The 13,808-nt window shown below is 49.9% G+C and overlaps 1 protein-coding gene across 1 annotated transcript; it reads right to left on the bottom strand.

Moving 5' to 3' along the window:
- Window positions 1-7,622: 7,622 nt before the first annotated feature.
- Window positions 7,623-11,883, bottom strand: LOC143394409 (BPI fold-containing family A member 1-like). The gene is made up of 7 exons (XM_076849046.1): window positions 11,724-11,883; window positions 11,380-11,539; window positions 10,167-10,274; window positions 9,703-9,852; window positions 8,698-8,782; window positions 8,046-8,109; window positions 7,623-7,663 (listed from the first exon to the last, which is right to left on the bottom strand). The coding sequence occupies exons 1-7, from the start codon at window positions 11,881-11,883 to the stop codon at window positions 7,623-7,625; spliced, it is 768 nt and encodes a 255-aa protein (XP_076705161.1).
- Between the last annotated feature and the right edge of the window lie 1,925 nt (window positions 11,884-13,808).

The following is a 13,808-nucleotide window of genomic DNA, read 5'->3' as shown; positions in this document are numbered from 1 at the left end:
ATCAGAAAGCACCCCAGCCAACTGTCAACTGTTATTAAACTGTTATAACTGTCAAACTGCCCCCCCTCTCTATAAATATGCAGAGCTGTTCCTCAATAAATGGGCATTTTCTCTGACGGCAAGCCTTGATCGTTCTTTCACTATTGATGAGATGAATTAATTTATTGATTTCCATAAGTTGAACCAACCTTGCATCCCTGGGATGAACCCCACCTGATCATGGTGCACTATCTTTTTGATATGTTTTGTATTCAATCTGTCAGAATTTCACTGAGAATTTTTGCATCTATGTTCATCAGAGATATTGGTCTGAAGTTTTCTTTCTTTGATGTGTCTTTGGTTTTGGAATCAGGGTGATATTGGCCTCATAGAATGAGTTTGGAAGTGCTCCCTCTTTTTCTATTTCATGAGATAATTTGAGGAATATTGGTATTAGTTCTTCTTTGAAGGTCTTGTAGAACTTAATCCATTTCTGGGCTTTTCTTGGTTGTAGGCTTCTGATCTGTTTAACTTGTGTATATCATCCTGATTCAGTTTGGGCAAATCATGTGACTCTAGAAATTTGTTGATGCCTTCGATATTTTCTATTTTATTAAGTACAAATTTTCAAAATAATTTCTAATTATCTTCTGTATTTCTGCAGTGTCTTGCTAATGAGCAGTATGAAATGTCCTTCTTTATCCCTTTTGATGAACTTTGGCTTGAAGTCTACTTTATTTGATATGAGGATGGAAATCCTGCTTGCTTCTGCAGTCCATGTGAGTGGTATAATTTTTCCCAACCTTTCACCTTCAGTCTGTGGATGACTTTTACTATGAAATGAATCTCTTGGAGGCAGCATAGAAGACTCTTTGGGTCTTCTTTTTTAATCCACTCTGCCAGTCTATGTCTTTTGATTGGTGAGTTTAGGCCATTAACATTCAGGGTTATTATTGAGACATGATTTGTATTTTCGATCACATTTGTTTATTTTTGGTATTTAACTTGACTTGGTTTCTCCTTTGATTGGTTTTTCCTTTAATGTAATACCTCCCTTTGCTGATTTTCATTGTTGTTTTTCATTTCCTCTTCATGGAATATTTTGCCAAAGATGTTCTATAGTGTAGGCTTTTTAGTTGTAAATTCTTTTAAATTTTGTTTAATCATGAAAGGTTTTTATTTTGTCATCCAATATAAAGCTTAATTTTTCTGGATATAAGATTGTTGGTTGGCATCCATTTTCTTTCAGAGCTTGGTCTGTGTTCTAGGATTTTCTAGCTTTTAGGGTCTGGGTTGAAAAACCTACAGATGTCCTAATTGGTTTCCTCCTGTATATAATCTGATTCCTTTTTGTCATGGCTTTTAAAAATTCTCTCCTTATTCTGTATGCTAGGCATTTTCATTATAATGTGCCTTTGTGTGGATCTGTTGTAATTTTGTACATTTGGTGTCTTGTAAGCCTCATGTATTTGATTTTCCAATTCATTCTTCATGTTTGGAAAATTTTCTGATATTATTTCATTGAATAGATTGTTTATTCCTTTGGTTTGGAACTCTATGCCTTCCTCTATCCCAATAATTCTGAAATTTGGTCTTTTTATGTTGTCCCACAATTCTTGAATGTTCTGCTCATGGTTTCTGACCATCTTCACTGTGTGGTCAACATTCTTTTGAAGATTATATATTTTGTCTTCATGGTCTGAGGCCCTGTCTTCTAAGTAATCTAATCTGTTGGTGATGGTTTCTATTGAACTTTTAATTTGGATTCATTTTAAGGATTTCTGTTTGTTTTGTTTTTAGAATCTCTGTCTCCCTATTTATTGAAATAATCTTTTCTTCCTGTATTTGCTTATGTAGCTCTTTATCAAAATGATCTTTTGCTGTCTGTATTTGCTCTCTTTTATCATCCTTTAATTCACAGAACATTTTAATTATGTACAGCCTGAACTCCTTCTCTGTCATTTCTTCTGCTGTGCTGGCCATGGATTCTAATAATGTAGTATCTTGGTTTGTTTGGGGCACTTTCTTCTCTTGTTTTTTTTTTTTTTTTTTTTTTTTGTGTGTGTGTGTTGTTTGTGTGTCTTTCCTTCTAGCACTGTGGCTCTGAGGTGTAACAGTTTTTATCCTATACACTTATAGTGTCCCTGCAGGTTTCCAATACCTCTCCTTTAAGAAGGAGAACAATGTGAACAGATCCAAATACAAGCAATATATAACCTTAAGCCAAATACTTGCTATTAAGACGTTTATGGTTTCATCACAATATACAGAAATGGTGAGGTCAATTATTATCTACAATATAAACAGTAGGCTTGCAAAAGGGTCTATGATTTCTGAGGTGGACAAAGAATCAGAGGTGTGGTGTAGAATGAGATATTGGGGGGTAGGAAGTGAGAATATAGAGTTATTAGATCTTAGAAAGCATAAAAGAGGAATCTAAAGAAGTTTGTTAGTAACAGGAGAAGAGAGAGAAAGTGATTTGGGGGAGACAAATAAGTAGGAAGACAGCAGAGAACAAAAAACAAACAAACATAAATATTAAGAAAAATTAAAAAATATAAAAATAGGAGATAAAATGTACAACACCACTGTAAAATACTATTCAGACATCCCAGTCCTCAGTAGCCTAACTCATGAAAAGTACTTGGTTTCACAGATGTTGGGGATGTGAGGGTGGGAGAAGAGAGATAGAGATAGAGATAAAGATAGAGATAGAGAGAGAGAGAGAGAGAGAGAGAGAGAGAGAGAGAGAGAGAGAGAAATCTTAAGGAAGATTTAAGGATTGTTTTGTTGATCAGGACCTTTCCAGCTTCCCTCTCATCCAGTAGGTGGCGTTGTCTGTTGTTTGCGGGTGTCTCCAACCTCAGGATGTGGAAGGTTATTAGGGTGGGAGGGTTAGTCTTGGGGGCATGGTCCTTGCCCATCCCGGATGGGAGACTGCACCCCAAGGATCTCCTTTGAGGCCCACTTGTATGATGTGGGTGCCTGGTCTTATCTTCTTCTTCTTCTTCTTTTTTTTTTTCGATTTTTTTCTTAGTTGATGGACACAATACTTTTATTTTATTTATTTATTTTTATGTGGTGCTGGGGATTGAGCCCAGGGCCTTGCACATGCTAAGCTATTACTCTACACTGAACCCAACCCCAGCCCCCTGGTCTTATCTCCTTGTGTCCGGTAGACCTTGCAATTCCTGGTGTCTAACTGAGTCTCTAAGCTCTCACTCCCTCCCTCCGTTTCTACTCCCCATCAGGAGCCTCTCTCAGGAGGTCTTGGGGGCTGCACACCCACCATGGAGAGCTGTTTTATGTGGGCAGTTCAGGACCCGGTTTTGTGAGCTACAGACCTGTTGTGGAGCCATAGGCACTGTGCTAGGTTAGCGGCTGCTGGGGAGAGGGGGCAGCTGGGGACTTTGGTACCTTGATTTGCTTCTAAGCCCCAGCTGGTGTTCCGAGGTGGGAGTTGCCCCAACTAAAGATGGTGAGGAAGGTGTCCCAAGATGGAGTGGCTGCTTTCAATGATGGGGTGGGGGACTGGGAGGTGGTGTTGAGCGGCGAGTTCAGAGATGCAGCTCTGTGGCCTTCAGTGTTGTGGCTTGTAGCTGTCCCTGGACCCAGTGCAGTATCCCCAGGTGGAGGCTACTGTGTGTAGGGGACTGTGGTTGCAGTCTCCAAGATGGAGGTGACTGGGGGAGCCCCACTTTGGTAGATGGGGGTCCACATAGGAGTGGTGGCCAGGAGTTTTGTGGGTTGGTAGCGACCAGGTGTCCTGTCTGGGAGCGGTGTCTGGGATTCCTGCGCAGGTGTTGATGCTGGGGTCCTACTCAGGCACCTGGAGGTCGTGTGTGAATAAGGGGTCTGAAGACCTGTGTGACATGGTGGCTGTGATTCCTGCCAGTGCCTCAGTTTTGCTGAGGCTGGCTTTGAACTTGTGATCCTCCTGTCTCAGCCTCCCCAGCCGCTGGGATTACAGGTGTGTGCCACTGCACCCGGCTCCTCATTCAGTTTTCTTTTTTGTAGTTGTAGATGGACATGCTTTCATTTGTTTATTTTTATGTGGTGCTGAGGATCCAACCAGGGCCTCACACATGCCAGACAAGTGCTCTGCCACTGAGCTCCAGCTCCAGCCCCCTTCATTCAATTTTGACATTGTAAAAACACAAAGGACAGTATTAGTTGAAGATGAGGGATGATCAGATAGTAGGACACGTTGTGTGAAAAATCCACATATCCATGTTGAAGTTGTTAGACTTTAAATCCAGCAACTTTGCTGCCCATCGAACCTGGACAAGCTGATCCCAATCGTATTGAGCCATGGACAAAGTGTTCTCCAGTGGACCACACCTGGCAGACCAGCCCTCAGGGACCCTGATGAGAGCACTTCCCAGTTAAAGGCAATTTCATAAAAGATGGGGTACATTTGGCTGGATAGGCAGTGGTCACTCCAGACTCCTCTGTTGAGGCAAAACCTCTGCCTCAGTAAACTTCAGCTCAAAAGGCAAAACTTATTGCTCTGACCTGAGCACTTCAGTTGTCAGCAAAAACTGTGTAGATACACAGTCTCAAAATATGCTTTCCCATCCTTCATGTTCATGGGGACTTATATATTTTTAAAAAGGGGGTAATTAACCCAGGAGGAAAAGACATAAAATTGGGCAGGATAGTCTTAATCAATATGGGCTACAATATGGGCTCCAAGGAAAGTTGCGTTCATACATTGCCAGGGCCACCAAAGAGAAAACACCATGGTCACTCGGGGCAACCGGAGAGCTGACAGAGGCCAGAATAGTGCTTGCAGGGAACAGTAGGGAAATCCAGTCCTGGGCTTAAATGTGGTCCTTCTGCCCGTCCCTCTACCAGGATGGAGCCCAGCTATTCCCAACATGAAAGTAATTGGTTTAAGACTGAGAAGGAAAGGTGTCTCCCGGGTGATCTGTAACATGTGAGGTTTGTGCCCATTACAGTCCTCGCCAAGGGCCAAGGCTTCCACAGGAAGCCAAACTATAAGACGAGTACCCTTTGAGGACCTGGAGCTGGACTTCACTGACCACCAGGCTCACGGGGCTGTATACCTTTTGGTCTTTGTGAGCTCGTGCGCTGGCTGGGTGGAAGCCTTTCCAACCCGCACTGAAAAGGCCAGGGTGGTGCCAGGATGCTCCCCTGGGAAACTTGGAAAAGCCAATAACTGATGTCTTAAACAATGGGCCAGCTTTTGTGGCAGAGGTGATTCAGTTATTGGCCCGGAGTTCCAATATGCGATGGAAATTCCATCCTGCCTGTGGGCCAGGGCATTCTGGTACAGTTAAAAGGAGAGCAGGAACTTCAAAGGCTCATAGGCAAACTGGGCAGGTCATTCACTGGCATTGGGATCACATCCTCCCTATTGCACCATTAAGGATTAGGTCCACTGCCGACAAGGGGACAGGACTCTCTCCCTGTGAGCTAGTATACAGGAGACCTCCCCCCACTTATCAAGGGACTACAGGGAGGCTTAAGAAAAATGGAGAATTAACCCTGAGGGGACAGCTTCAGGCCTTAGGGAACCCTTTCAGGTTCTCCTCCAGTGGGTTGGGGAAAGGTGGCCAGTAGTTTGACCAGAGGGGCAGCTCCTCCAAGGCTGGAGCTGCAGTCTGGGTCAAAGAATGGAATACTCAGCCCCTGGGGCCTCTTTGGAAGGGCCCTTTCACTGTTACTCTCTCCACCCCAACTGCAAGAAAGGTTACAGAGCCAGGTCCCCAGATTCATGACACCAGGCTCAGAGCTCGCAGCTGTGGACTGGGAGTGCTCTCCAGACGCTGCTACACTCCTGTGGAGACCATCGGGGAGCAAGCCCAGGAGAAGCTGGAGGACCAGGAGACCACAGCCCTGCTCCAGTCACTCCCAGGGCTGACCAGCCTGCGCACGGCCGAAGCCACTTGGGGGCTGGCTGGTCAATGCACAGCAGAAGACAGACCTACCACCAGGCAAATGGACCCCTTCCGCCTCTCAGATAGTGCTCATGCTGTAAGGCACTGCCACCCGCACTTCCAGCCATACAGGTAGATCTGTTGCTACTGGTTTGATAACGGTAACTCCCACTGACTGACTCTTGGTAACAAACTTTCACTTATACTTTTTTGACCTTTCTTATATAGGTTTTCTAGGGTTGGTTTGGTGTTTTCAGTTTGAAATTGTTAAAGTGCACTGTTTAACCTATATGTGGGTCTATTATATAAGTTGGTTGCCTTTGACTGTCTTAAGGGGACTCTCCCCCCACTTCTGCATCATTGATGAAAATCATGTTAACTCTATGTCAAGCCATTTGCTCCCCAGGAGGGGCAGATGTTGGCCCCTCATGGATGCTCAGAGCAAAGGGTCTTTGAACGTGGAACAGCGTGGAACTCCTGTGATCACGCCAGCTGCACCAACAGGCAGCGGCAATCGCCTGCCGGATACACGGATGTGAGACATTAAAGTCCACCTCAGCTGCAGGAGTGGGCTGGCCCGGGGACCCCAAAGCTGTTGAGGTCAAGGATGAGCCTCAATCTGGAGATTCTGGCCAGTGGGTCCAGATGGTTCAAAGAAAAGAAATTGTTCCCAAAGAAAATTGGAGACATTACTGAGAACTAGAGACTGCCTGGGTCTGGTCTGTTGATCCCTCCCGGCCCACACTCTGCTGTCCCCAGCCACCCAGGTCAGGGCCCGTCCCAGCCGGGAGCCCTCACGTGATGCTGAAGCAGCACAAGATACCCTGGTGCAGAAGAGGAGTGGTTTTATTTGGTGGGGAGCAGGGGAGGTTCCGCACACCTGGGGGGAGGAGGGGTTGTAGGCTTCCAGGGACGAGGCAGCCTTGTCATTTTCTAGGACTTGGGGCCAGCCTTCCCTGCCCTGGGCAGGAGCAGGTGGACTGCAGCAAGAAGCGGGTCTGTGGGGAGAAGGGCCCAGTCAGCAGGGAGACTCAAGGTCATGGACTCTTTTTTGGGGGGCTGGTGCGGGGGATTGAACTCAGGGGCGCTCGACCACTGAGCAACATCCCCAGTGCTATTTTGTATTTTCTTTAGAGGCAGGGCCTCAGTGAGTTGCTGAGTGCCTTGCTTTTGCTGAGACTGGCTTTGAACTTGCAATCCTCCTGCCTTAGCCTCTCAAGCTGCTGGGATTATAGGCTTGTGCCACTCGCCCAACAAGGTCTTATTGGTATTGATCCAACATCAAATGGCCCTCCAGGGGGATAGGCGGAGCTAGAGGCTTGGCCTCAGTCACAAGGGTAGCCCAGGCTGGATCATGCATTTGAGAGCGTGTGTCCGTGAGCTCAAGTGGACTTGCATGTGGTGATTCTGGATGTGTGTGCTCAGCTCTTGCCTCTTTCTTTTGTGCTTTGTGCCTGATGAGGTGAGCATCTGCTCCATCACATGCTCCCACCATGAGGCACTGCCTCACCATGGCAAGGGTCGCCAATCAATCATGGACTGGAAACAAACTGTGGGCCCAAACAAACCTTTTGTCTCTATAAGTTAATTAATTCAGACATTTCCTGACTGTGATTGATAGCTGACTAACGTAGATGCCATGTTGCCTTCTACCAGCAGAGTAACAGACTGTCCCAGATCCTGTGGAGCAGGGAGCCACACTAACCAGCTGAGCAGAGACCAGGGTCCGTCCTGCAAGGCTTAGACCTTGATGACAAATTCCAGTCCATTGATCAGCTTGTCTAGATAATGAAAAACAAACAACTAATCAAAAGAACAGTTTACAGCCATGGTCGGGAGGTGCAGGAGTCCCGGAAGAGCCATATTCCTCTTGAGCTGCAGGGCCAGCAAGTGGGAGTTCTGGACTCTAGGCCATGCTTAGGCCAGCAAGAAGAGGGACAGGCCCCCATCTACTGGACAGTCCAGCTAATCTCAGTGTCAGGGCCAAGGAGGATAGGCTTTCTACCTCAAAACTTTCCGGATACTTCAGGGGAACAAAGAAACCAAAACCAAGGTAAGGTGAAAGCAGAGGCCTGAGCTGCCCTGTGCTGTGCAGGGACAAAACCCCTGGGGGACATGGCTGCTCTTGCAGACGGGGGGAGAGAGCTTGGAAGCACCACTTACTAAGAATATCATGCACCAGGGTGACATCCAAGAGTTTGAGAACGTCGTTGACCAGAGGGCACACCTGAGCCAGGCAGAGAGGGGAGTTAGGCAAAGGGGCACCCGTGGGACACCCGGGAGCAGCATGGTCTCTATTGGGGGTTCTCTGGGGAAGGTTTCCGTCACTTCTCTGTGTCTAAGCATTTGATTCTGAGCAGGTGTGGGGACGAAAGTCACAGACACTTTAGGCAGAAGGAGAAACTAAAGGCATGAGGGACGTTGGGAAGGGCCCTGAATTCTCGCTGAGGCACGTTCACTCTGTGACTTTGCCTCTGTGGAAGGTTCTGGAAGGCGGTTTCTGGCCCTAGGAGACACGGAGCCTAGCCTGGAAGACCTCTGGTCTGCAGCCTTGGAGGCTGGTGGGGCTTCTCAGGCAGGGCCGACCCAGTTCAGCTGCGGTGTGGACAGGCGCGGGGCCTGGACCAGGCTGCAGCCCACCCAGGCATTTGGAGGGACGGAAAGAACCATGGACAGATGTAGCAACCGACAGACTGACGGACAGGTGGAATTACTTCTCAAACTGAGGGACTCAGGTAGCTCACCCCAGGACTCTCTCAGCCTGAGAATCTCTGAGGCACACGGATCAGGGGAGCCCCCGCCGCAGCCCACCTACCTTGCCCTGCACCAGCTCAGGAAGGACTTTATTCAAGATGCCCGTGAGGTTGTCCACGAGGTCTTGAATGGGGAGGGAAGCGATTCTGAAAGAGAAAAGCCGTGGGTGTGACTCAGGAGCCGAGGGTGACCTGGAAAATTCTTGAGAGGGACACAGTGTCAGCATCAGACCAGGCCTGTCCCCTCACCCCATGTGCAGCCAGGGTCCTACCCACAGGGAGCCATGCCCCGCACACGCAGGCACCAGGGGGAGGAGCCCACAGCCCCAGGACAGGGCAGGTGTTCCACAGGACACCAAATATGACCCATGCTCTGTGTGGAGCTAGGAGGACTCCTGAGATGGCTGTGAAGACCTCGGCCATGGGGCCAGGACTCCTGCCTGTTGGGTATGACCTCAGCCTTCCCAGGTGACAGGGGACTGAAACCAGAACCCTAGTGAGGCTTCATGTCTGTTTCCCCCTTAAGGGACCCAACACTTCACTCCTGCTGTCTTGGGGGCTTTATCAGTGACCCCGTGTAGTTCCACGTTACAGGTAAGCAAGCCACAGCCACGCAGGAGAAGACCATTCAAGCTCAGAGGCCCTTCACCTCCCCTCAGCCCTGTCATAGCTGGGGCTTAAATTCAGACATCTTGTTTCCTAATCCAACATCAAATTAGTCATGGTGGCCTAACAAGGATAAGTGAAAACTTTACCCTTCTTTTACTTATTAATCTGTCCATACACCTATCTGCCCATATATCCATCCATCCATCCTTCCCTCCACACGTTTAGCCATCTAACCATCCATGTCTCTATTAGTCATCCATTCATCACCCACCCACCCTCTCCTCCACCCACCCATCCACCCACCCATGCACCCTCTCTGCCATCCACCCACCCATCTGCTTATCCATCCTCCCTCCCATCCTCTTCCTTTTCCATTTTCCCATCATTCCATCTTTCCATCCACCCACCCACCATTCCGCTCTGTTCCTTGGGGGCAGAGAGTCAGCCCTTGGCCTTACCCGTTAAGCAGGGAGATCCGCAGGCTGCCAGGGGAATGGGTGCAGTCACCAAGCACCAGGTGGCTCTTCCCCTCACTGTCTCTCTCAACCAAGAGTTCCGCAGTGATGTTGAGCTTCACGTCCAGCTCCAGCAGACTTCCCACCAGGCCCCTGGAGAGGAGGGAACCCTGATGGCATCTGGCCTCCACATTCCACGGTGCAGGTGGTTTTTCCTCTTCTGCAGGCACGTGAGCCCCACCTGACCCCACCTTGCCCACAGGTGCACGCAGCTCACTTCCCCCAGGAGACCCAAGGCTCACAGAGGTCAAGTGAGTTCCCTCGGCACCCAAGGTTGCTCGGCAGAGTGGCAAATGAGCTGGAGACGGAGGCTCAGGTCATTGCACTCCCACCCCCTGGTGCCCCCCAGAGACCTCAGGGTCTCCCTGGCCGAGCCACCTTTCCTTCCGTCCTGGGGACCTACTCACGTATTCACTTTAAGTATCAATCCCAGCGGGATGGTGACGTAGAGGCGATGGCCATCAGGGGTCTGGACAAGACCGAGTTCCAACAGCTGGGGACTGGTGACCTTGATGCTGTCCAGGGAGCAGTATCAGAGGGAGAAACATCAGCTCCTCGAGCCTCCGACCTGGACACCACCTTCAACCCAAGACACCATCCAAGGGGAGGAGGAGCTGCCCACAGGGACCACGGGAGACAGGGTAGGTGTCTTGCAGCCAGAGCCACACGGGTGCTGAGCCTCACAGCACTTCTCCCAGCCTCTGCCAAGATTGGATCCTGACATGTATGGGGCCTCTTCATCTCAGGTCTATGAGGTTGTCCAGGAGGGGACTGTGTCTGGGTTGGTGGCCTGTTGTGTGCCAGCTCAGGGACTTACCAAGGAAGGGACTGCCCTTGTGGGTTGATGGGAAGGTGGGTGGATGGATATGCAGGTGAGTGGATGGCAGAGGAAGGGGTCAAATGAAGGAAAGCTTGGCTGGATGGATGGATGGACGGATGGATGGATGGATGGTGGGAATAGTGGTGAGTCTGCACCCACCTCTATGGGCCTGAATCACTCAAACGTAAGTCTGTCCCTCTGCCAGTCAGGGGCCAGAGCCAGCTGCTCGGGAATGGCTTTGATCCAATCCCATCCAGGCCCAGGCTGTGGCCGCTCACAGACACCCTAGTGCTTCTGGCTCAGTGAGCTCTGGGCGTCCCATGGGAAGCACCACTTCAGAACTTTCCACAGACACCGCCTGGCTCTGTTAGTGTCACTGATGACACCTTGGAGGCGGGAGCTGATGTTGTCCTGCCTCCATCAAAGGCCACTGTGTTCTCAGGGGGAGGGAGGAGATGGCAGTGGTGCAGAGGAAAAGGGCTGGGCCCTGGACTCAGGAGGTTGGAGTGACATTCCTTGCTCTGCATCTCATTGAGTGAGCACAGGCCTGACCCTGTGCTCATGTCCCCATCTGAGAACTGGGGATCATTAAGCTGACCTTGAAGGGCTGTCCTGAGGACTGTAGATCGTTCTGGAGCCCCAGGACGTGCTTCAGGGACTGGAGAAGACAGCCAGTGTCCCTGCCAGACTGAATCCTGGCTGCAGGCTTAGGCCACCGCCCCCTCCCTCAGGGCTGCCACCTGGGGATGGCAGATCTCAGCTGCTTCTGGGGACCAGGGCAGTATTGTAGGTCAACTCACGAGAGGATGTTGTTCAGGATGGGGAGAGAGGAAGTCAGTTTCCCAAGTAAGCCTCCAACCAGGCCACCGGAAGTGCCCCCTCCAGTCTTCAGGATGTCCAGAAGCGGGAGGTTTTCCAGAATGTCCAGCAGACCCCCAGAGAGCAGGCCTTTGCTGAGAGCTGGAAATGAGTAGAAGGGCCTCTGAGGGCACCTCTGTCATCTGTCATCTCCAGGCCCTCAGACCCTCTCCCCTGTTCATCTGTGCACCTTCTCCTAACAGATGGGGGGTTGTTTATGCACACCTGTGCACACACGCACACACATGTACGTACACACATCCGACAGAGGCCATCACAGACTTACCCCCTGTCAAGCCGCCAGCAAGATCCTGGGGATTTGAAGGCAGGGCTGGAGACTGATCCAAAGGCAGAATCGGGTCCAGGGGTACGGGCAGGCCTGCGAGCTGGGCTGTGGCATGGGCCAGCAGCCCACAGAAGACAAGGAGGCCCCCAGTGGGAAACATCTCTTGGTGTCTGTGGACAGAATGGGTTCAACGTGGCACAAATATGAGGAGAATCTGTCCACGGCCTGCCCTATTCCCCTAGTTGGTGGGGTTCTCATTCATCTCCTCCCTAGAGCACCCGGAGGTGACGGAGGTGACCAGCACTAATGGCTAGACTGCTGGGCGTTTTTTCTGTACCAGGCGACAGGTGTATGACTGTACCCTGGGTGACCGATTTCATCTTCAGCATCTCCTGAGACATGGGTCCCTATCACTTGCACAGGTGAAGAAACACAGACCTAGTGACCACAGGTAACTTCCCCCAAGGTCCCCAAGGTTACAGGTTTACAATAGAGAGTGGGTCTGAAGCAGCTCTGCCTGACCTCGAAGCCTCTATCGAAGTGACCATCAGATTTTTCAGCAGCTGGGCTCAGTTAAGGAGTCCCTAGTTCCACCTCCTCTGAGGAATTCCACCGTCCCTTTCTGCAGTGCTGGGGATGGAACCCAGGCCTGGTCCACGCTAGGAGAGCGCTCTACCTCAGAGACTTCCCAGCCCAGTTCCTGCTCTTCAGACCAAGCAAATGAAGACTTCAATTTGCCAGTGACTGGAACACCGAACTACTTTGTCACCTCCCTGCTAAGTGGATGGCTCTTTGGTCTGGTGTGTGGATACCCTTGCAAGTCACCTAATATCAGAGGGCACCCGGCCACAGTGAGCATCTCAGACCACACTGACAACCCCAAGTCAAATTCCTGCCCTGGAGCTCCTGCTGCGTGTTAGAGCCTGATTTCCACATCAGCATTGCTGGTCTCTTAGGGGAGCAGAGCGAGTGGCCATTCCCAGCCCATGAACTTGGCCAGTTCTGTTTCCAAGGTCCCCCCAAAATGATGCTAAGTGCAGTCTGCCAGTTTCTGCCCCATAGTGAGGAAGCTGGCATCCCTGTCACCCATAACAGCGGGGGGACAGTGGAAGGGACAGGGCTCACCTGGGTTTCTCAAAGTCTCAGCAATATCTTGGTCTCCTCTTCCCTCTCCTGGGTGCTTCTGCCAGGGGAACAGCCTCTTTTATAGCTTGGGGATCAGGAAATGGGAGATTGGATGATGGGTTTCAAGATAATTTGGAATTCTTCAGTGAGGTTGTGTCTTTCAGGGCTCTCCAAAACAAATAATTGCCAATCACATCAGCAGGTGGGTCCGTTAAGCAATTTGGTTCACAAGTTAAACAGAAAAACTTGAGATGGGCTGTTACTCAAGACTTCGTGGTTTCATGCACAGAGCTGAGGCTGGGGACCCATGCTCCCAGGTGACCTGGAAGATCATGTTCGGAGCTCCAGACAGGGCAGCCAGTTAGAGCCCAGGAAGGGACGTCAGTGTCATCTCTTGTCCCCTCTCCTTCCCTGGTCGGACTCTTTTTTTCTCTAATTGGGGAACTATTCCTACTCTCGCAATGTCAAGTGTCAAACTGCATCAGACTTCTCCATCTCTGGGGGTCTCCCCGTTCCTGCCTGGGGTTCTGAGCCCCTGATAGTCACATGCCTGATAGTCATGTGACTGCTCATCCTCATCAGAACCTGGGAGGGGGAGGTGACTGTTCCTCCTTTTGGGAGGAAGAAACTGAGACCCAGTGGGCACACGTGACCCAGAGAGCACATGGCACAGTTAGACCTCAGCTCACCAGAAGATAACAGCAATTAAAATGCCAACAGCTAACACCTGCTGAGATTTTGCCATGTGCCAGGGACTCACAGCCTCGGTTGAAGTGGGAAGTGAGTTGTTTTTTTTAATATTTATTTTTTAGGTGTAGATGGACACAACACAATGCCTTTATTTTTATGTGGTGCTGAGGATCAAATCAGGGTCCCGCCCGTGTAGGTGAGCGCTCTACCGCTGAGCCACAATCCCAGGCCGTGAGTTTTTTCTTTAATATGTGTTTTCAGTTGGGCTTT

Source organism: Callospermophilus lateralis, chromosome 3 (genome assembly GCF_048772815.1).
Source record: "Callospermophilus lateralis isolate mCalLat2 chromosome 3, mCalLat2.hap1, whole genome shotgun sequence".
NCBI lineage: Eukaryota > Metazoa > Chordata > Mammalia > Rodentia > Sciuridae > Callospermophilus > Callospermophilus lateralis.
The sequence above is the reverse complement of the archived record's forward strand: the minus strand, read 5'-3'. Positions and strand labels throughout refer to the sequence as shown.